This window comes from Cyprinodon variegatus, unplaced genomic scaffold, assembly GCF_000732505.1.
Source record: "Cyprinodon variegatus isolate N-32 unplaced genomic scaffold, C_variegatus-1.0 Scaffold158, whole genome shotgun sequence".
Classification (NCBI taxonomy): Eukaryota; Metazoa; Chordata; class Actinopteri; order Cyprinodontiformes; family Cyprinodontidae; genus Cyprinodon; species Cyprinodon variegatus.
Genome location: NW_015150611.1, coordinates 444957 through 465804, shown reverse-complemented (window position 1 = coordinate 465804; position 20848 = coordinate 444957). Strand labels below are relative to the sequence as shown.

At 38.6% G+C, this 20848-nt stretch overlaps 1 protein-coding gene across 5 annotated transcripts in view; it reads right to left on the bottom strand.

Moving 5' to 3' along the window:
• The window catches only part of espn (espin), a 55664-nt gene that overhangs the window by 5492 nt on the left and 29324 nt on the right, over nt 1-20848 (bottom strand). For 2 of the 5 annotated variants that reach the window (XM_015377710.1, XM_015377711.1), the window contains exons 9-11: nt 19371-19608; nt 10343-10488; nt 9763-10209 (exon numbers count right to left, since the gene is read on the bottom strand). In XM_015377710.1, the coding sequence (XP_015233196.1) occupies nt 9763-10209; nt 10343-10488; nt 19371-19608 (831 nt within the window). Of the gene's footprint in view, nt 1-5076; nt 7889-9762; nt 10210-10342; nt 10489-11969; nt 12061-13234; nt 13359-19370; nt 19609-20848 lie in introns of those variants that run through there. The other 3 variants (XM_015377708.1, XM_015377712.1, XM_015377713.1) reach the window with 3 other exon arrangements.

The following is a 20848-nucleotide window of genomic DNA, read 5'->3' as shown; positions in this document are numbered from 1 at the left end:
ATCCAGACCACAGTTAGCTTTCCCCACTAAAACTAAGAAAGTAGACTGCATCACCCAAATTCTTAAACCCACAACTGGCTCTCGGTTTCTCAGAAATAGCCTTTAAAATAATAATGTTAGATCATAAAACACAGAATGGCTTAGAAACAAGATTCATTAAACACGTCACTATTACTTTCCCTGACTACTCAGGCCTTGTGGTTAAACTCTACTTTGCATCCCCAGAATCAGATTCAAATATGAAGAAACAACATTCAGTTCTTCTGCTGAACTGATCTTAAACAACCTCCTAAAACACTACCAACATGCTGAAACCAATTCATTTTAGAGTTGCTTTTTTCCCCTATTATGCCACTGATATAATTTTTTTTTTTGTGCTTTCTTCTCTGCTGTTTTCATCATGTAAAACACTTTGATTTGCCTTGGTGCTGAAATGTTTTATACAAATAAACTTGTCTTGCCTAAACCACACATTATCTTGGGGTTACAGAAAAGGGCATGATATTTTTACATTTTCCTTAATTTCTAAAATGTTTAACACGTCTGTATTGGTCTCTGGTGCCGATATGTGATTTTTAAATTTTATTTTAATTGCAATTAAACTAATTAATCTAGCTAGCATCTGGTAAAAACATAAAGAAATCTATTTAAAGAAGGGAATCGTCCCACTTTAAATACTAAACATTTATTTTTTACTTATTTATATTTTACTACAAAGGAAACAGTCTTTCAAAAAACAGGTTCACATGATCATGTTTATCATTTGACCAAAAACTACTTACTAAAACCTGTCTTATACTTGTTGGTAGACACCATCTTTGGACCCTATTTTTAGTCTGTGCTGCTGGGCTTTTTTCTCCTTACGGTTTAAAAGTTTAAATGGAGTTACTCCTTGGTAGATAGTTGTGTTAAGCCTAACATTTTGTTTTAGGTGTTACTTATTTTTCAAAGCAATTTCCTTTTCTTGTTTTTTTGTCAAACATCATTGTGTTACAGTGAGGTGCACACAGGACTGATCCATTCATTGATTTAAACCTAACTCCAGTACAAAGCACTTGAAAACAAGCTACTCTTATTTTGGGAAATTATCTCTGAGGGAGGTTTCTTTTCTTCTTCTCATTCATCCTTTTCAGAATTGTGTATTTAGCAACCGATTTTGTTGCTAAATAGGATAAAATCATCATTATTTGAAAAGAAAGTAAACTTTGCTTTTTAACTCTACTCTGAAAAAAATCACAGTCCCCGCTTGACTCACGATGACTAGCTGAGGGACAATTTGGAGGTGTGCGCACAAAAGCAAGCTGGAAGCCACCCTTCATAGAAACCCCATTAATGAAGCCTGAAAACAGCAGTGGATTCATTGGGATAAAGATTTATGGCTTGATTCTTGTGTCAGCATGGGGAGATGCAACCAGAGAACATTTGTACATTGTCAGTCGGGGAAATCTCATGATCCATTGTTCAATATAGGAAGCACCCACTCTTTATGCAGCACAGAAAACCTTCCCAAGACATAACAGAGACCACCTACAGTCTGCCTTTTTATTGTTGAGGTTGGTGTGAAGGTGGCCTAAAAAGATCATCCAATGAGTTTAAAAAGACAGAAGAAACGGTGTAGACATATACAGAAAATTATAATTTAGTCTGATGCTTGGACTGAAATATAAGAGAAATTCTGGTATTTCAGATTTTTTCACTGCTCTGCAGATTAAATATGCTTTGATTCTTTGCTCTTTTATGATCAATCTGAAATTTTAACCTATTATCAGTACTCCCTAGCACTTTAGTGAAAATTGGTATAGATTATTTCCAGCAAATACTATAAAAGGTGCTTTTATTATTTTATTCAATCAGAACATGTAAGTCTTAAAATAAACAGCTTTTAGCGTACCAACTAAATGACTTTCGTTTGAGCTGTGAGGTGATGAAGATTCACAGTAACCTCCTTATGACTCCTGTAAGCCATCGATAGGATGACAGCAGGTGGCACTAAGAGGGTTACATGAAGGTAATCTTGATGCCACAGAATAGACACTATAAGAATAGTGTGTTTCACCAAAGCCACTGGCAGATCATGGGAGGATTTCACACTGAAGAATTGAGTGTCTAAAAGGGGCTGTGTCACAGGAAGAACAGTAGATCTGTGAGGACATTAAAGTATTTTATCCTTCCAATATCATTATGCCTTGTAGTAAGTGTTTTAAAGAACAATCTGGATTTTATTTGCAAAATAATTTCTATAAATGTTGTTTCTGTAATGTAGGAACCAAGCACTCACAACAACTGAATGCAAAACAAAACCAAAAAACAAGGTTTTAAGAATACCTTTAAATGTTAATTTCTTATATTAGCTGACAGAAATGTATCATTGTTATATTTCAACGAACATTTTCCTTACTTTTATGTAATCTAACACTAAAGAACCCGTATGCGCACAGTGATGTAAAACAGATGGAATTTACAAACCACATTGTACACACAAACTTTGACTGGTAGCTTTAAGTAGCCATTATTTTTGGGCATATTTTGTGACACATAAAAACAAACCATTAACTAAATCTTAGGGTTTTACAATGGAGCTTCAAAAAAAACAACCAAAAAAAAAAAAAAAAAAAAAAGAAATTATGAATTTTATACAATGCTCTATTAAACAGATTTTACATTTCTGCAGCCAGATCTTGCTCTTGATTTATTGCAGTGTTCAGTTTATTTAGCAAGGTTGACACTTGCTAAATAAACTGAGAATTATGGGAACCTGGGAATTATGTTACGTTAAATATGGGTGCATCCCAGTAAGAAGTCAGAAAAAGTGTTTTTCTTAATTTAATGATTTAAAAAAAAAAAAAAAAAAACATGCCGAAAATGCAGGATTTAGAGCCCCATGTAATGTATATAATGACAAACAAACTGTCAGAAGCACTAAGTAACAATATATAACATCGACTTACAACATTTTGTATGTGTTGAACCCAAGGGTAGTTGGAGAAGTTTGATTTTCTAATGGAAAATTCTTACCTATGGGGCCTTTATCCATTTACTCTGCTGGATAGCTCAGAAAATTCTACAAATAATTTACTCCAATCTGTTAATAACCAATGTTTATATTTAAAAAAAGAGCATGACAGAGCTTTTCCCTCCATATGAAATGACTTGATTACTGCTGAACTTCCTCTCAACCATGATTGAACAGTGCATATGACCAGTCAGCCAATCAGCTGCTGGTGTCTTGGTCTTACTGGCAGAAGTTGCATTATGTTGAACAATTAAAGGCTACATGTACAGTGCCTTGGAGAATTATTCAACCCCCTTGGAATTTTCAACCTTTTGCTACATTTCAGGACACAATCATTAAGTGGAATGAAATGTATTCGATATTTTAAACTTTTTTAACAAATAGAAAAGTGGAGTGCACTTCAGTGCAGCAAACTCTCTCCAGAAGTTCAGTGAGGATCTCTAAATGATCCAATGTTGACCTAAATGACTGATGATGATAAATAGAATCCAACTGTCTGTAATCAAGTCTCTGTATAAATAGATAATCTCTGTGATGTTCTCAGGGGTCTGCTTAAAGCGCAGAGCACGAAGAACAAGGAACACAGGAAGCAGGTCTGAGATACTGTTGTGAAGAGTTTAAAGGTGGATTTGAATACAGAAAGATTTCTCTAGCTTTAGGCCCCGTCCACACGAAGTCAAAACGAACACGAAACGCTGATATTTTCCAAAACGTTTGCCGTAAAGACGGAGACGTAAAATAAATGTGAGCGTCCACACGAATGCATGAAAACGCTGCAAAATGTATGCCAGGCCTGTAAGTGGCGCTGTGGTGCCAAAGCAAAAATAAGCGACGAAATGTTGGCATAAGCACTAATATTTATACATGGTTGCCCTGGGGGTCCATTTTCGTGGTTAAGTCAAATTCAGGTGCTGAACTATGTCGTCGATATTGCTCTGTTCTTCCTGGAGATATTCCAGAAGAAGAAGATTCTGTTGTAAGCCCGACAGCAGGGTGAGTAGCATTAGCAGCAACGGCGCCATTGTTGTTGTTATACTGTGTCGCGCATGCGTGTTTAGAGGCGACGCTATGACGCATGCGTGTAAAAAAAAATATGCGGTTAGAGCGTAAAGATGGAAACGCGAGAACGGCGTTTCAAAATCTTCCCACTCTGAAGGCTGAATAAAAAAAAGATCGTTTACAGACCCCCGAAACGCCGGCTTCGTGTGGATGAGAGGCTGGTTTGGTGAAAAATTTGTGCGTTTAGGCCAGGGTTCGTCTTCGTGTGGACGGGGCCTCAGACAACCCAAGGAGCTCTGTGCAATCTATAATATTGAAATGGAAGGAGTATCAAACCAATGCAAATCTACAAAGACCTTATGTCCCTCTAAACTAACAGCTCAAACGAGGAGAAGACTGATTAGAGATGCAGCCAAGAGGCCCATGATCCCTCTGGATGAACAGCAGAGATGTACAGCAAAGGTGGAAGACTCTGTCCATAGGACATTAATCAGCCGTATACTGCACAAAGCTGGTCTTTATGGAAGAGAGCCATTTTGAGATATATAAAACATACATAAAAAGTCTCAGTTAAAGTTTGCCCCAAGCCACCTAGGTGACACAGCAAATGTTTGGAAGAAGGTGCTCTGGTCAGATGAAACCAAACTGAACATTTTGGCAACAATGCAAAATGTTATGTTTGGTGTAAAAGCAGCACAGCTCATCACCCTAAACACACCATCCCCACTGTTAAACTGGTCTGCAAAAGACCAGAGACTGGAATGGAGATTTATCTTCCAACAAGACAATGATCCAAAACATAAAACAAAATCTACAATGGAATGGTTCACATAAACATATCCAGGTGTTAGAATGGCCAAGTCAAAGTCCTGACAGGAATCCAATCGAGAATCTGTGTAAAAAAAACTAAAAATGTCTGTTCACAAATGCTCTCCTCTCAACCTAACTGAGCTCTAGCTGTTTTGTAATAAAAAATGAGAAAAAATGTAAGTCTCTCGATGTGCAAAACTGATAGAGACATACCCCAAGTGGCATGTGCCTGCATTCGCAGCAAAAGGTGGAGCTACAAAGTTTTAACTCAAGGGGGGTGAATAATTTTGCACACCCATTTTTTCTTTTCTTTTTTTTATTTGTTAAAAAGGTTTAACATATCCAATATATCTTGTTTCATTTCATAATTGTGTTGCACTTGATTCTTCACAAAAATTACAATTTTATGTCTTTGTGTTTGAAGCCTGAAATTGGGCGGAGGGTCGAAAAGTTCAAGGGGGCAGAATCATTTATCAAGGCACTTTTAGTATACACAGGTTAGGGTAAAAATATGTATGGGTACAACAGTAATAGTGAATGTAAGATGTTAAATCACAGGAGCCAATGAAAAGATAGCTTTCATTCTAGGGTCCAAACATGGTTCAAACATTTGTGTCGGAAGTGTGATAGAAATGCAACAATGAAACATTAATGTTCAAAGCAAAGAATGATCTTTTCACATTTTTAAAATGGCAAGTATGTTCTTTATATGACCGATAATGATCAGTTTTATTTAAAGTTCTCAACTCTGCTTAACAGGAGATGTCAGCAATACGTTTTCTGTCCATCCAAACATTTAGAAATGGGAATGTCAGTGCAACCAAATGGAGGCTATTTGTGACAGTTTAATCCCTAAGGTGACATGGCCTAAATGCTAACACAACCGATTAGTTTCCCTTTCGGTAGGTTGCAGTTTGCAGATTAGTCTCTCAGCTCCAGCATCATCTCTGGCGGTGGACCATGCTGTTAGATATCAAAAAGCTCTGCTTCTTTTTCCTTCCAAAAAGCAAAGCTGCGATCAATGTATCTGATGATTTCCTCATTGCTGAATTCCTTGAGCTCATAAATAACTTTAATTGCATCCTCAGTAACTTCATCTCCTTTTGGAGCTTGATCAATAAGAGGTTCTTCTGTGAATCTAACTTTAACAGGTGGACGCTCCTTCTTTGGATCTCGACATGAGGTGTTTGTGAAGTTCTGTTTTCTTTCCACTTCTTTTGCACCATTGGCTTTCATTTCCCTTTCTGATATGATTTCAGACTCATTTGACGGCATAAGCTCCTGAACGTTGACCTCCGATGCGGCTCTGTTCTCAGGGACATCAATCTGGGCAGCAGGAGGTGATGGTGAAGAAGTTACATCTAACTGGGAGGCTGGTGGAGGAGGTTGTGTTGTGACTATAGAGGTTGTAGACGGTGCAATCGGAGATGGGGGTACCGAATGGGTGGGTGGAGGAGGCGGAGGATGGGAAGGTGGGGGAGGGTGCGATTCCTGTAGTGCTGACATATCAGGAGATACTGAATTTAGAGATGCTGTCATCACACCTCCACCATCATCTACGTCTCCAAAGTGTTTGAATTTGATGTCTTCGAAGCCATCCTCCCAGTCTCGTTTTCCACTCTCAATTTCCACCATCACTTCCTTGTGAAACTGTCTTATAACTTCCCATTTATGACTGCCGAGACGGTCAAACATCTCATAACACAAGAGGTGGCGGAACTTTCGCTCGCTACGAGACATGTTCATTTCTAGAAGCTGGAAGTATCCAAGCATGAAGAGGTCAAGGGTTAGACTCTCATAGCGTACAGGGGATCCATCAATGTGCGGCAGAAAGTGCTCTGGCCAGTATATCATCTGGGAACGACTCAGCCTCCGGATCTGCCGTGAGGGCACTTGGCTCATGATTGATCTCCAGTGGCCTATCAGATTGCCAACTACTTGCTTTGACTTCATAAACATAATCAGTTTGTCATCTTCACTGTGCATTTCTTCACCTATTTGAGCATTGAACTGACTGTAGTCCTCACAGCCCACATCCAAATAGTGTCCCCTCCTGCCTGTGTATTTAGTCCGATAAGATTCTGAGATGGTATACTTCCTCCAGTGCTCGAGGAACAAAAGGACAATTCGCTCTTTCCTCATTTCGATGCACTCCTGGACATAGCTTAGATCAGTCTGTACCTCCAGGCTACGTTTTAGCTGATCATCAGTTAAAACAGGGTCTGAAGAAAGAACCTCATTAAACTCTTTAATGTGTGTTGGAGCCATTGCCCCAGAAGAGACATACAATGGAGAAACATGGCATTCAGTGACAATTGGTTCTTCAACAAGTGGTAAGATAGGTTCTGAAGGCAAAAACCCATTGCCTCTATAGTCAGGAGCTGTGGGTGAGGAGGAAGGAACATTACCCTCACAGGTTAGCTCTACACCATAACTGGACTCACTGACCACTGGAAGTGAAATTTTGCGTTTGTAAATACTAATAGCTTGGTCATTTGTTGACTGTGTCTGATTTTGAAGTTCATAATTAGCCTTCAGGTTTTTCACAGAAACTCCACACTGCTTTATCTCCCTTTCCACATCTTCTCTTGTAGAGAAGGACTGGGATCGCCCAATGTTTCCTGTGTTATCAGTTGTTTGACACGGGCCTGTGCTAATACTCTTTGCTTCTTGTTGATAATTTCCAGAAAATATAAGATCTAAAACGTCTAGCTCCTTTCCTCCCAGGGTTGCAAGGAGAATCGCCATACTCTTGAGCAAGGTAGAGATTTTGCTACACCAGGCTGGTAGATCCTCAGCTTGGCCATGCACTTGCTTTGGATTGACTGAGAAATACTCCTGATTAAGAGCAGCAGAGACAGGCAGTAACTGGTGAAGCTCTCGCTCTAGTTCCTCCAGTTCCTTCTCAACTTCTGACATTTTATGCATGACCTGCAGGTTCTCGATTTGTTTCTCAATACGATTTAGATCAGCTTCGGTCATCAGTTCCCCAAATGGCCCTAAAATGGCATTGTGGATGTGGGAGTAGTGCCATTCCTGTGGTTGGTAGTGTCCACTTGACGCAAACTAAATCAGAGGTCAAAGGAGACCAACAGGAGAAGAAGACAAAAAAAGAAGGATGGAAGGGTTCCCTCAGCTGGATGTTTTTTGTTTCAGACACGGTTCAGAGCAAATCCATTCCAACACACAGGATTTACATGGATTTAGTGGTGCAATGGCACAGCCTCTGTACAGGCATAAAAACTCTTCTAGAATTTAAAATCAAAGTCAAAAGAGAAAACTTAGTTAACTTAGGAAAGACTAGCAAAGTTAAATTCTGAGCTGTGTATTTGTACAAACTCCATATCAACTTTGAGGTTACATCTCTATAGCCATTTTACACCTATATGAACAATTATTGTTACACCTTTAAGTCCTATTTGGGACCTGCTACATGTACAACAGACACTTCAGTCCTCCAGACGATGGAGAAGACAACATAAGGTATGTGGATAAAGCAAAAAAGTTAAATTTGCCAATACTCGTCATCAAGGAATAAGATAAAAGCTACTCCATAACACCATCATTGGCATCCCTGGTAAAGATTGTCAAAAAGTCTTAAAACAAAGTCTTCTTTTGTTTCCATAGCATAATCCCAAATGTCCCCAGTTTTTTAAACACCCCACACCATCTTTCTTACCATATGTGGTGGCAACAAAGACATGGGTGTTTGTCCAAAAGTGTTTGTCATAGTTCTTGTTGTTTTAAACACTTTTAAGCTGGTAGATTTTTACGTTGATCCCTCATTTGGGGAAGTTTAGGTGCAAAAATGTTTTTGTCAATTAACACAGAATCTGCTTTTTTTAAAAGATGCATTCTCTTGCCATTTTAAGGAGTTTCTTAAATAGACAAACTTCTAAAATAAACCAATCTCTGTGTCTCTTCCCTAATAAAAAAGGGACAAATACTGAATAAAAAATTAACATATGAAATTAACATATCTTATCATAATTCAAAAGAAAATCCTACAGCAGACATTAGAAACAACTTTTTTTGTAGGTCTGGTGATCTGTAGAAAAATGCAGCTTTTATTAAAATGAATTTGTTGTTGCATTATTTAGTAACATCGGCTACAAAAAAATGAGATTATGCTAATACAAAAGATGAACTAATTGTAAAGCTTTCATACATTTTTACCAGGGATGACAATATATATGGAGGGTATTCTGTTTATGTATTATTGAACTCTATGGAAAAATTAATAAACAAAAGCAAAACAAAATACAACATTCTTCGACTTAACAATTGTTATTGCAATCCATTTTCAATGGGCAGTATTTTACAGATGTTCAAATCCTTATTTTGTATTTTTCAATTATATTCAAACTGGTTTGCCTGTAGTGTGAATGGTCCCAGCATCACACCACTGAATCAGCATGTAAGGACTTGAAGCCACAGAATACCATCACCTTACACCAGCTCACACTTGAGTCAAGTGTCTTGGTGTTGTAATGGTCAATGTAGCCAAGTTTTCAAATCATTTCACTTCAAAATATCTCTGTGTCTATGAATGAGAAAAAAGTCATGCAGCAGCCAAAAACATGCCAACAACCATGGAGCAAAGTTAATAAAGCTTTAGCTTTAGTTAGTTTTACTTGCAATTTACAAGTGGAAACAAATGAAAGTAATGAAAGAAATATTGATGTGAAGCCCCAAACCTAAAAGAAAACTTTTCTTTAATGGTATGGATAAAGAGTAGAGGTCTTTTGTTGTTGTTCCTTCAATAACAAGTTGCTGTTTTGCAAACACATCAAACGCACACACATCAAAGTAAAAGCCATCCCCTTTGCAACTTTATGCATGTTTTATTTTTCTTTTTGCATAATTTAACATTTAAGAGACCACAAATGGGATAGTTGAAAAACAACAAAACAGGCACAGCATCCCAGCACCACACCTACCTTGCGTTTGTGCTCTTCCTCCTCTTGCATCTTGGCCTGAAGCTTTCTCACCATCACCTGCCTCTTCCACTCAGGGATGGCTTTCCCCTGCTCGTCATGAGTGGGCACAAGCGCCTCAATGTCGGCGAGGCTTGTCTTCCTTCCTGACTCCGCCACACCAGCTCCGCCATTCCCATTAACCACGGAGTTGGAGGAAAGCTGCTCGTAGCTTGTCGAGGCTGACATGGTCCTGGAACCAGTAGGACTCCGGCTGGGACTGGGGCTCGGGCTTGGGGTGATGGGTGGAGAGGTAACAGGTGGGGAGGTAACGGGTGAGGAAGTTACAGGTGGGGAGGTAACAGGTGAGGAGGTGACAGGTGGGGTGGTAACAGGTGGGCTGGATTGTGGAGGGGAGGGTGGTTTGGCAGGTGAGGGAGATGACTGAGTCTCTGGAGGTGTGGTGGTTCCCTTAAGTGAGATAAAGACATGTATTACCTGTCAGAGTTATCCCAACTAATGGCAGAAGCTGTGACTGAACAGTCGGAGCCTGAGTTTCAATCTTATGTATGAATAAAAAAATGGCAGAAGGTTTTGAACCTACATTGTTTCCTGTTGGCCCTGTGTTGGAGAACACAGTGGTGTAGCCTTTACTGTGAGGTGTGGGCTTGAGGCTTTTTCCTGCTTTGATCTCTGCCAGCAGCTCTGAGTTGTCTCCGGTGGGGGACATCATGTTGAAAGATTTTGTGCCTGCAGCCAAAAAGAGAGTCCGATAAAGAGAAGAAGAGGCTCTGGGTGGCCTTTCACTGTTTAAATATTTTATCCAATCAGACAAGTAACAATGCTGAGCCGGCGAGTGTTGAACAATGATGGGAGTTCACTCAGGTCAACACCAATAAGCTGGATATATGTATTTGTTTGCTAAGGTTTGCCTTTATGCTTTATGTGAGGAGATGTGTCTGATTAGGTCACTGTTGCATTAGTAACACCTGGACCAGGCCTGGATTAAAACCTTAAACCTCATTTAAAGAAATGTGAGGCTGAAAGCATTGAAATAGGTACAAAGTTTTAGATAAGTTGTCTATATAGAAAAAACAAGGCTGTTAAAAGAAGTATTTCATTCCTTAAAAACAAACAAACAAACAAAAAAAAACAGCAGCATTACACATTATCTGCATCTTTTTGGTGTAATTTCTTGCAAATAAATTAATTCCTCCCTTTCACCTCCTGTATTAAGATGCAGGAAGGCATTTGGACTTTGCAACGAAGCAGAGAAAAAGACACTAATGGATCTTTAAAGTCAAGGGATACAAAACTGGCTTAATAAGAATTGTAACAACAAATGGATAAGTGACCAAATAAAATCGTAATTATTTTTAGTTATTACTCCACCAGGTTATACTAACAGCAGCACTGTTTAAAAGGAATAAAGTTATCCATTTTTAGTTTCAGAGTGTTAAAAATAAAACCAGAGGAAATATAAACACATAAAAAGCTCTTTAAAAGGAAGCTCATTTCAACAGAGACATGTTGGTTATTGATACTAAAACACAGAAATTCTGCATGTGTTGTATGTATTGTATTGAACTGGCAAAAGACAGAACAGACCTTGAAACATTAGCAGATAAGGCTCAACGCACTCAAAAGTTGATCTACTTAATACTTTAATTGTTGGAGAGCTTTTGGAAATGTCAAAGATCAGTTATCAGCATTATTTAGAGTTTATGCAATATTGTGCTGTAACTCTACTAATAGCAACAATATGCTGCAAAAGACTGTTTGAGAGCAGTCTCTTTACTGCAAATAAATAAAAGGACATGCAATAAGACTAGAAATAAATATTGTGATCACTATTTATAACAGTGCTTGAAAAAAAATCTGAATCAGATCAAATTTGTATCTAGTTCTACAAAAACCTCATTTCAGAAAACGGCTTCTGATAGCAGACATTAAAAGGAAATATATGTGTGATAACACAGCAGTTCACTTAATGAAATAATAAACTTCAAAAATCATCTTTCATTGATGATCATTTAGAATCAGTAAAGTTTTGGGAACTTTTGAAAACAAATGATAGAAAGTCAAAAATTTTAAAATAACTAACGTTTTTTCCTCATTAATGTTTACAGTTTGATAAAATAGAACCAAATGATTATTATTTCTAAATAAATGTATTAAAGCTTGATCTAATTCATCGTATTACGTATCCAAAGAGCCTGTAACCGCCTCACCTGCTTTAGAGAATGTCAGCCTTCAGTGTAGCAAATGTCCTCAATTCTTCATTGTTTACTTAGCCTCTATTTGCAGAAGAGATGAAACAAAAGTCCCTCCGTAAAACTGTTCCCTGTAGAGGCGACCACAATGGTCTAGATGGACACAAAGACTGCTTAGCGTGCCACCCCTCCTCACGCTCACCTGCTCTTCCCTTTCTACCGCGGAGGAGGAGAGAACAGCTTTCCATTTGAGACCCATCATCACATGGGTGGAAATCTAAAGGGTTCACCAGTAACTGGAAGTGACAGCGAGCCACTGGAAAGCTGGCCAGGAATTAACACGCAAACACACGCACACAGAGAAGCTGTCAAATAGTCAGTCCCTTCTCTGCCAGACCAATCCTCACAAACCTCACTCATGGTCTGTATTGCATGTGATTACATGTTTTATACTCCGCTTCCTTTCATATCCTCTATTATCTCAAAAAATATATTCTTCACATATGGAAAATACAACAAATTGAGGAAAACTAGAGACACAAAAGCGTTTTTACAGACCAGAAACTGGGGGGGAAATTAAAATGCCCTTACAGGCCCAATAAAAGGCTGTTGAACTGTAAGCCACTAATACATAAATAAAACTAATGTGGTAGTGGCAGCATCATGCTGTGGGGATGCCATTGTTCAGCAAGGAGAGGGAGCCTGGTACGAAATTGATGGATTTATGGAGGGGGATAAATAAAGGATCATTCTGGAAGAAAATCTATTATGGGCGGCAAAAGTCCAGGAGAGTGGTTGGGGTTGATTTTTTTCCCCAGGATACAAAGAATAAACCCACAGTATTAGCTGCACTGGATTTGGTTTAATGAAAGCATATTTATTAGTTAAAATGGCCCAATTAAAGTTCAGACTTAAATCCATTTAAGAGTTGCTAGAATCAAAACCTAAGGCCAACAGCGACAAACTCCAAAAGTCTTCAGATGTGCGTTTAAAAAACCCTTCTGAAGAAAAAAAAATCTGTATCTTCATCCTGCTACTTTGTGTTGATCAAGTCTAAAAATCTAAACATCTATTTTAGATTTAATATGAAAAAAAAAAAAAAAAAACATGTATGTGTGAAGAAAATTTTGGTAGAATGCTGCACCATCTTTTTTGCCTTTACTTAACATTTTTAACATTTATTCAGTATGACAAAGCACTGCTGCTTTGTGAAACTCATCTTATGAAAAGAAATTAAAAAAAAAATCAGTAACAACAATTTATAATAAAAACATAAAACATACCTTTAGCTTTCCCTGACAAATCCTTATTTCAAAGATCCAGAACAGTGCATGGCAAGATGTTTTTCAAAAGACTGAAAATCACACTAAAGGTAAAGAGGTGTATCTGTTTGAGTTTATGAGCCAGCTGCTGTGCGTCTGCTGACAGCTTATCCTGTTTAAAAAGGGGGTGGAGACTCAGCCAGTTTTCAGTTCCTGTGAACAAGGCTGAAGGACTGACAGCTGTACAGTACATTGTCCTAATGGACATCGCACCACACAAGGCTGTCTGAACCTTGATATTCCACTAAATATTGCATCCAGTCTTCTGCAATCCCAGTTTGAAACAGATTGAATCAGTGAGGAAAAATCAAATTCAATATATGCTGCCTCTCTGTTTAAGACCAATAGCAGGAAGCATATCTGTTCAAGGCTCTTATTTTTCTTATGATCTCCATGAGTTTTTTTTGCATGACCAAAGGCTGAATAACAAATCCTATATTTTGTTTGACCACAGTTTTCCCTACAGCGCCGCAGATAAATATGCACAGTGTAAAAAGTGATCCTCTCTTTCCTGAGGTGAAGAATAACAGGGCAAAAACATGACAAACCATCTCGCATGCAATCAAATTCATGATATCATTTAAGAAATACCAACTCCAGATGCACTTTACCTTTACACCAGTCCTAATCATGCTGCTAGCAAAGTTCCACAGATTTATATCAATTCTGATAGATCTTTTATCAATATTTTACTTCTTCTATCAAGAAGTGATGTGTTAAGGGTGCACAAGCTCAGCGAATGGGTAAATGGCCCAGACAAACAATTGCAAGTGAGCCCATATAACGCCTACATTCTAGAGAATTAATTTGCAAGTATTATATCGCCATGCACTAGTCAAATTAAACTAAAGGAAGGCTCACTCAAAGATCTAAGTGCAAACCTAACGCACATTTTAAAGCCAACATCCTAACCCGATTTGGAGGCCATCTGGGTGACAGCAACTTCGTGCAAACGGCCGACAACAAAATAACACCATTCATAGAAAATATGCCTTTCCTTAAAATGATTAAGACTGCGTTTCATCAAGACAGTATCAACATCATGGTTGGATCCTTGCCCCTTTGGATGCCTATTAGTGACAGCAAACAAAAGTCTTCTTTCACTTTGGTGAATGATGGAAATGCATCAACAGATCAAGGTTGACTTTTTATAGTTGATGGAGAACATAATCTGCAGGTGACAGTTATTGCTAATATTGAAGATATGTTTGCAAAAAGGACAAAGTGAATTTTGATTTCTCTTTATGAAAGCCAGGTTTAGCAACACAACCGTGTTTGACTAGCCCAAGGCTAGAGCTATGTGCTGCTGTATTTGCTGTAAAAATAACAAAACAGATTGTGGCAGAGATGGATGTGGAATTTGACCACATTAAACACTTTACAGACAGCAAAGTTGTACTATGTTACATATACAACAAATCAAGGAGATTCTACGTCTTCATGCACAACAGAATTCAACGCATCCATCAAATTATCAAGTCCTCCAAGTCCTGCATATATGGGGTAAGGGTCCATGTCAGCAATTGTTCCGAACAGCAAGACGTGGCTTACAGGGCCAGCTTTCCCGCTAAATAAATCTGGGAACATATTTGACCCTAAAGATGTGCTAAGTTTAATCTAAGCTGCCCTTGGCTTTGAAGTAGGACCAGAATTGACCACTGATTTCCCTCCTTCACATCTCAATGAATGCTTTTACAAGTTTAGAGTCTGAAGTCAGCACTAACATGTCCAATTCAGATAGTTTGTTCCTTTATCACATCTTTCAAAAAGAAATGCTAGGAATGGTAGATATGTCGTCAATCTGAAGAAGAGTTGATAAAAGAAAGGTGTGCATAACAAAAAGGGTCCAAAATGAATGTCTTAGAAGAGATTCTGAGCGCTTCTGGCTGCAAGTAGCTTGTCGAAATTACCACCCATCATAGGATCTGACGGCCTGTTAAGAGTAGTATATACAGGCTTATCCAGGTGTGGATGGGACTCATTCCATTACTATTCCTGATGCAAACCATTTGGCAGTCCTGTTGGTTCGCCGGTTCCATGACGCTGTAAAGGGAGGCATTCTGCAGTTTCCATTAGTGCTATTGAATTTTACCTGGCTAGAGAAAAATGCTGCACAAGCAGCCTGCTCCATAAATATCAGCTCATACTTCGTGTCATATATTCTGGTCTTGTCCAACACTTGTTCCTTTCTGGTCATCCTTTTTTGAAGTAATCTCTCATGCTTATGCTCATAACATCTCACCTTCTCCACTGGTTGTTGCTTTTTGTTTGTTTTCTAATCCATCGGTACCTGTCCCCTTCCAGCACACTTACAGAGGGTCATTGCCTTTTCTTCTGTATTAGCTAGATGCTTGATTTTACTGAAATGAAAGGTGGCTACTCCTCCATCTCATCATCACTGGATAAGAGACATTATGTTAAACCTTAAACTGGAAAATATTAGATGCACCCTCAATGGCTCGATCAAAAGATTCCAAAAAAGCTAGAACTCTCTAATAACATATGTGAACAGTTTACCGGGTCTGGAACTGGAACTCTGAATCATGACATCTGCCCTTCAACAAACTCTGTAATAGCAAGTGGTTATTTGTTTTTGAGGTTGTTTTTTTTTTTTTTTTGTTCTTTTTTATGGGTGGGATCCATCTTTGTTTGTTGTTGGTACTGTCTGTTATAATTGATCTGTAATACAGAAAAATTATTGTTTCATATGTTAAGGGAAATTCAGAAATAAAGTGTTTGCAAAAAAAAAAAAATAAATAAATAAATAAATGTGTGACTTACAGGAAACTACGTGGGAGGATAGAACAGAAAAAGGAAGATCTATTGGCAGAACGATTGTAGGTATTACCAACTATGTTACTGTTGATGCCTTGTTGATGGGAAATGCTCTCATATCACACCAGGGAAAGTATTTAGTCTCCATACATTGGGCTGTAATGTTTTCCAGTATGTGTTCAAGAACAGCCCATTAAGAAGAGCTTTAGACATCCATTTCCAACAGCTTCATCACTGCATTAAGAAGATTTTTTTTATTGTAGAAAGTTACAAAAAACAATCATTACTGATTGTGAAAGGTAGTTTTTGTTGCGTATTGAGAGCTTTGAATGGACGTTCCTAATCTTAACATCAATATCGCAGATATCTACCTAAGCAAATAAAACTGCACTTGGATCTTTATGTCCTCTCATGCATCTACGTGGATAGTGCGTGGCAGTATATGACTGGATTGGCTCATCCTATTCTGGACTGCGTGGTTCTCAAAGAGAACTCATCTAACACATAGGGCTCCCAGAACATTAATAGCTAAGGTAGCTGCAATCATGAGTGCCAGACCACTCCTTACAATATCATTAGAACCAGAATCAACAAGTTTTAAACCCATTCACCTCCAGGCAACTTTAATGAGGCAGACCTCTTCAGGGAGAAGAGAACACAAAGCAAGGATTGGTAATAATAGTCACCAACATCGAAAGCAATTAATTCTTAATATGGAAATGTCATCCACCATTTGATAAATTTACCTAAATTAGGATACCGGTACTTCTAAATAGTATGTGTTAAATAAAAACAAAACAAAAAAAACTGTAGTGTATTAAAGCATTTCACCCTTATTCATAAGAGGTATAAACAAAGGTAGAGGACAATAATTTGAATATGCATACAAAAAAATGCACATATAACATTATTAAATTATTACTTGAGAAAATGAAAACACATGATCACTTCCTGCATATGTTTAGCTCTATGGTATCTTTTATCCACATCTTTCTATTATATCTTTAGTTATCGTTGTTTTTTGTCCATCTGTCTGTTTTTTACATGATTTTCAAGCTTAACCTTTCCCTTTCGTTTTGACCAAAGGCAGGACTTCTGGGGTAGTGTCCTTTAGACCGATCGGTGAATTAAACAATTAAATACAATTTGCTACCAGATATAACAGATATAATATAACCTCATAAAAACTGTTAGGCAAGTAGTTGGAAAAGGCAGCGATTTCCCAGCTCAACATTATAGTGTCCATCATGAATGTGATTTACTGAAGGGAAAGTCCTAAAATCCCAGAATCTCACATCATTGAGTTGTTTTGAGGTAACTTAAAACTGGCTTAACATGCTAGAAATCCTCCCATATATCTTACAGCTGAAAAATCAGACAGATTTCAGGGACTGGAAACATCTTACTGAAGTTATTTTGACTAAATGTGGTAACAATAGCTGTTAGGAAGGGTGTTCTAACTGCTCCCTAGCCCAGAAACCACGTCTTTTTATTTGTTTTTCATGTGACCGTACTGTATGTATAAGAGACTGAAACTCAAATTTAAAATCTTAACTCTAAGTGTAGAGGTCTATGTAGATCCTGCCATCTAGCTACTCTAGAGGTCTAAAGTATCAGTCTGTACTTACTCTTCATCTGTCTAAGCAGCCCTCCATCTGAGTGGGAAGTAGAGTTATTCCCACCTTCAGATCAGCCAGGAGAAACCACATCAGACAAGGTGACAGGAGAAGAAAAGACAAAGACATGCAGAGGAAACAAGTGAATGTGGAAAGACATGATAAAAGACAAACGGATAAAAAGTTTAGGAGTAGGGATGCACCAAGAACTGAAAACTGTCAGTCGTAAACGACTGAAAAGCAAATTTTCGTTTTTCAGCCGATAGATATCTAAAATTATGAGGCTACAAACAGCACATCCAGCATGGGGGAAAAAGGATCACAAGCAAGCAGCACATCCAGCAAGCAGAAATGCTTTTGAGGCCATGAGGAAAAGGACTGTGGCAAAAGAGCACAGGTAGGAAAGCAGAGTTTGTCAGAGTTAAGCTGCGGCAGACAGGTATTATGTGCGGGGTGCGAGTTTAAATGCTGCACATAAGTCTCACTGTGCGCTCAATGTCAATATAAAAGTGACAGTCAGTGCCATATCAGTCAGTGGCAAAAAATGCCATAGAAATCCAAACATCCACATCACCATTCTGAATATGAGAAGAATGCGACACAGAAAGGAAACTGACACTAAACAGGCCCGGTTCATCTGTAGTGGACGTGTTTAAATAGGCGAGAAAGTTTCACAGCGATTCTGCTAAGGTAAAGGACAGAACGCAGCCACTAGACCATCAAATGGCAGTGGTAAATAAATATTTTGACACTTTTGTAATTGATTTTTATTTAAATACATTGAGTTAAAAAAAATATATATATTTTTTTTAATAGGGTTAGTAAAATTGTGGCCAAAAATGTAATAGTTCTAATATGCATTTTTTGGTTTTCGGCCTTGCTTTCCAAATTTTTTGTTTTCAGTTTCGGCCTAGAATTTTCATTTTGGAGAGTCCCTATTTAAGAGGTAAACACACAGTGTTAAAGTCAGAGGTAAGCTGACTTTCGGTCAGTGCTTTTTAAAAAGGTTTGAGAAACAATCCAGCAACTTCTAATTCCTTCATTTAATATTACCTACAAGAAGAGGGGCTTATTTTTTGTGAGTTACAGTAGTAGCCATTCAAAATTTTTCCACTTTCCTTGATGGGCCCTAGGCTGGTCCCAATAATTCCTTTTTAAACATCAAACTTTGTACTGAAATATTCTTCCTATCATGATTTGTGGACATTAAGATCTAAAGAGAAGCAGCTCCTGGTCAGACCCTGTAATTCAGTGAAAGGCTAGAGTCAGAGTAAAAAAATACGCCCGCCCAGGAGAAGGCCAGTGACTGGAAGTTGGAGGGTTTTTTGCTGGGAGCTGCAGGGAAGTGGGCTGCCATTCGGCTGGCATTTGACTGGGAAGAGCTAGTTTGAATTGCTGCTACTGTAGAGGGATGTAGGTCAGAGGACCACTTAAGGAAATAACTGAACACTAAACCAGATCTCAGAGTAACAGGATCCCTGCATCATTAATTAATAATCCGTTATTTAGAAGGCTGGCACTGAACGCCCCTCATCTTCACGATGGGGTGATAACCTGGTGGCTCTTTCTGCCACACTCTGCTTTCTAGGAACAACCATGTAAACGTATGTAAGCAAGAAAATTTTGTATTTCATAGTAATGTAAGCGGGGTGTGTGTTGCACTTTAGGAAGAAAACAACAAAATGGATTGAATTGGATGCACTCACTTCCTGATGAGGAAGACGGGCGCCTCTTGTCATTGGAGCTGGGGGTGGTGTTGCCATTATTCTGGGTGGCTTGTGTCCCAGTGGGTAGTGGAGGAGGGGGAGGGGGTGTTGGCATTGGATTGCTGGGAGGAAGAGGAGGTGGTGGAGGTGGTTGTGGAGGGGGCACAGATTCCTCTGTGGTGCCATTTTCAGAGGCTGGGTTTGGACTTTCATTTGACTCCTCCAATAACACAGAACCCTAAACGGAAAAAAAGGGAAAGGTTGAGGATGTCCATAACATGATACATCTCTACCGAAAGCCATTGCTTTATAAAGTTTATTCACTATGGTACAGCTGGCCTGACATTGGTAGGTGATAACATGAAAAAACAGTATTTTATAGCATAGCCACAGAGTTTGACTTATTTTAAAATGATTTTATACTAAGATAAAGTGGCCTGTAATTAAACATTGTTTTTTAATTCTGGGGATTCAGTCATTCACACACTAATATTATGGAATATATTGGTGAACTCTTCGTACTATGTGTCTTCTGAAGCCAATCAGTTGAAATTCATTTGTTTAATGGTGTCAGAGTAAAGGGGGCTTAATTAAAAGTTGGATTTATGAGATATCCATTTGTAGAAAAATGTGAAACCCTTTTATCCTTTTCCCTCAAGTTCACAATCATTCAGTTTTTAAGCTTATAAAGTAAACATAATCAAGTCTCCGGTTCAGAATTCAGGAATTCAAATTCAGTTGGTACAAATATTTTAATAAAGCATCACGTTTTTTTTCTTATTCAAGACAATTTCATAAAAAAGAAAAAAATCTGTTATCATATGTTGTTTTTTAAAACCCCCAAAAAATTCCAGATTCTAAACTTGCAGTATGAAAATCCTGCACCCTGTAAAGGTTTGTTAAAGCTTTGGATTCTTGCCCAGGCTGCCGATAGGGAAGCATGTACTCCTACTTGTTTCCTGATATCTCTAATCACCTCATAAAGACACAATACCCATACAGTTCTAAGTAAGCTAATATGACCTAATCCCAAAGGGAAGGACATCTGAGCGGAAAACGGTACTAACTGACCATCTGTCACTGCAAGTGATAGTCCTGCATGCGTCCGGCACACTCCAAAATCGTGCCGTGACTCAGCTGGAGGGGAATTAATGCACCACGGCATTTAACTGAACCCCACCCCTCAGACGCGTGCACATCATTGTTGCCCCCATCACTTTCTAAACACCCCTGGGGAGTTGGGAGGGGGGGGCAACATCCAGATGGGCCAATGCGGCACGTGCCGTTTTCGGTGATTAGCACTTCCATCTGCTGGGGTCCTAAGAGACAAGGAGGGGCCCCTCAGGGGCTCTAATTGGCTCAATGTGGATTATACCATGTGTCACCCCAAACAGCCACCACTACTGATACTCGTGGGAGTTTAAAACCCCTCTAGGGATTACGATCATTGACTCCTGACAGACTTTATTTATTCATTC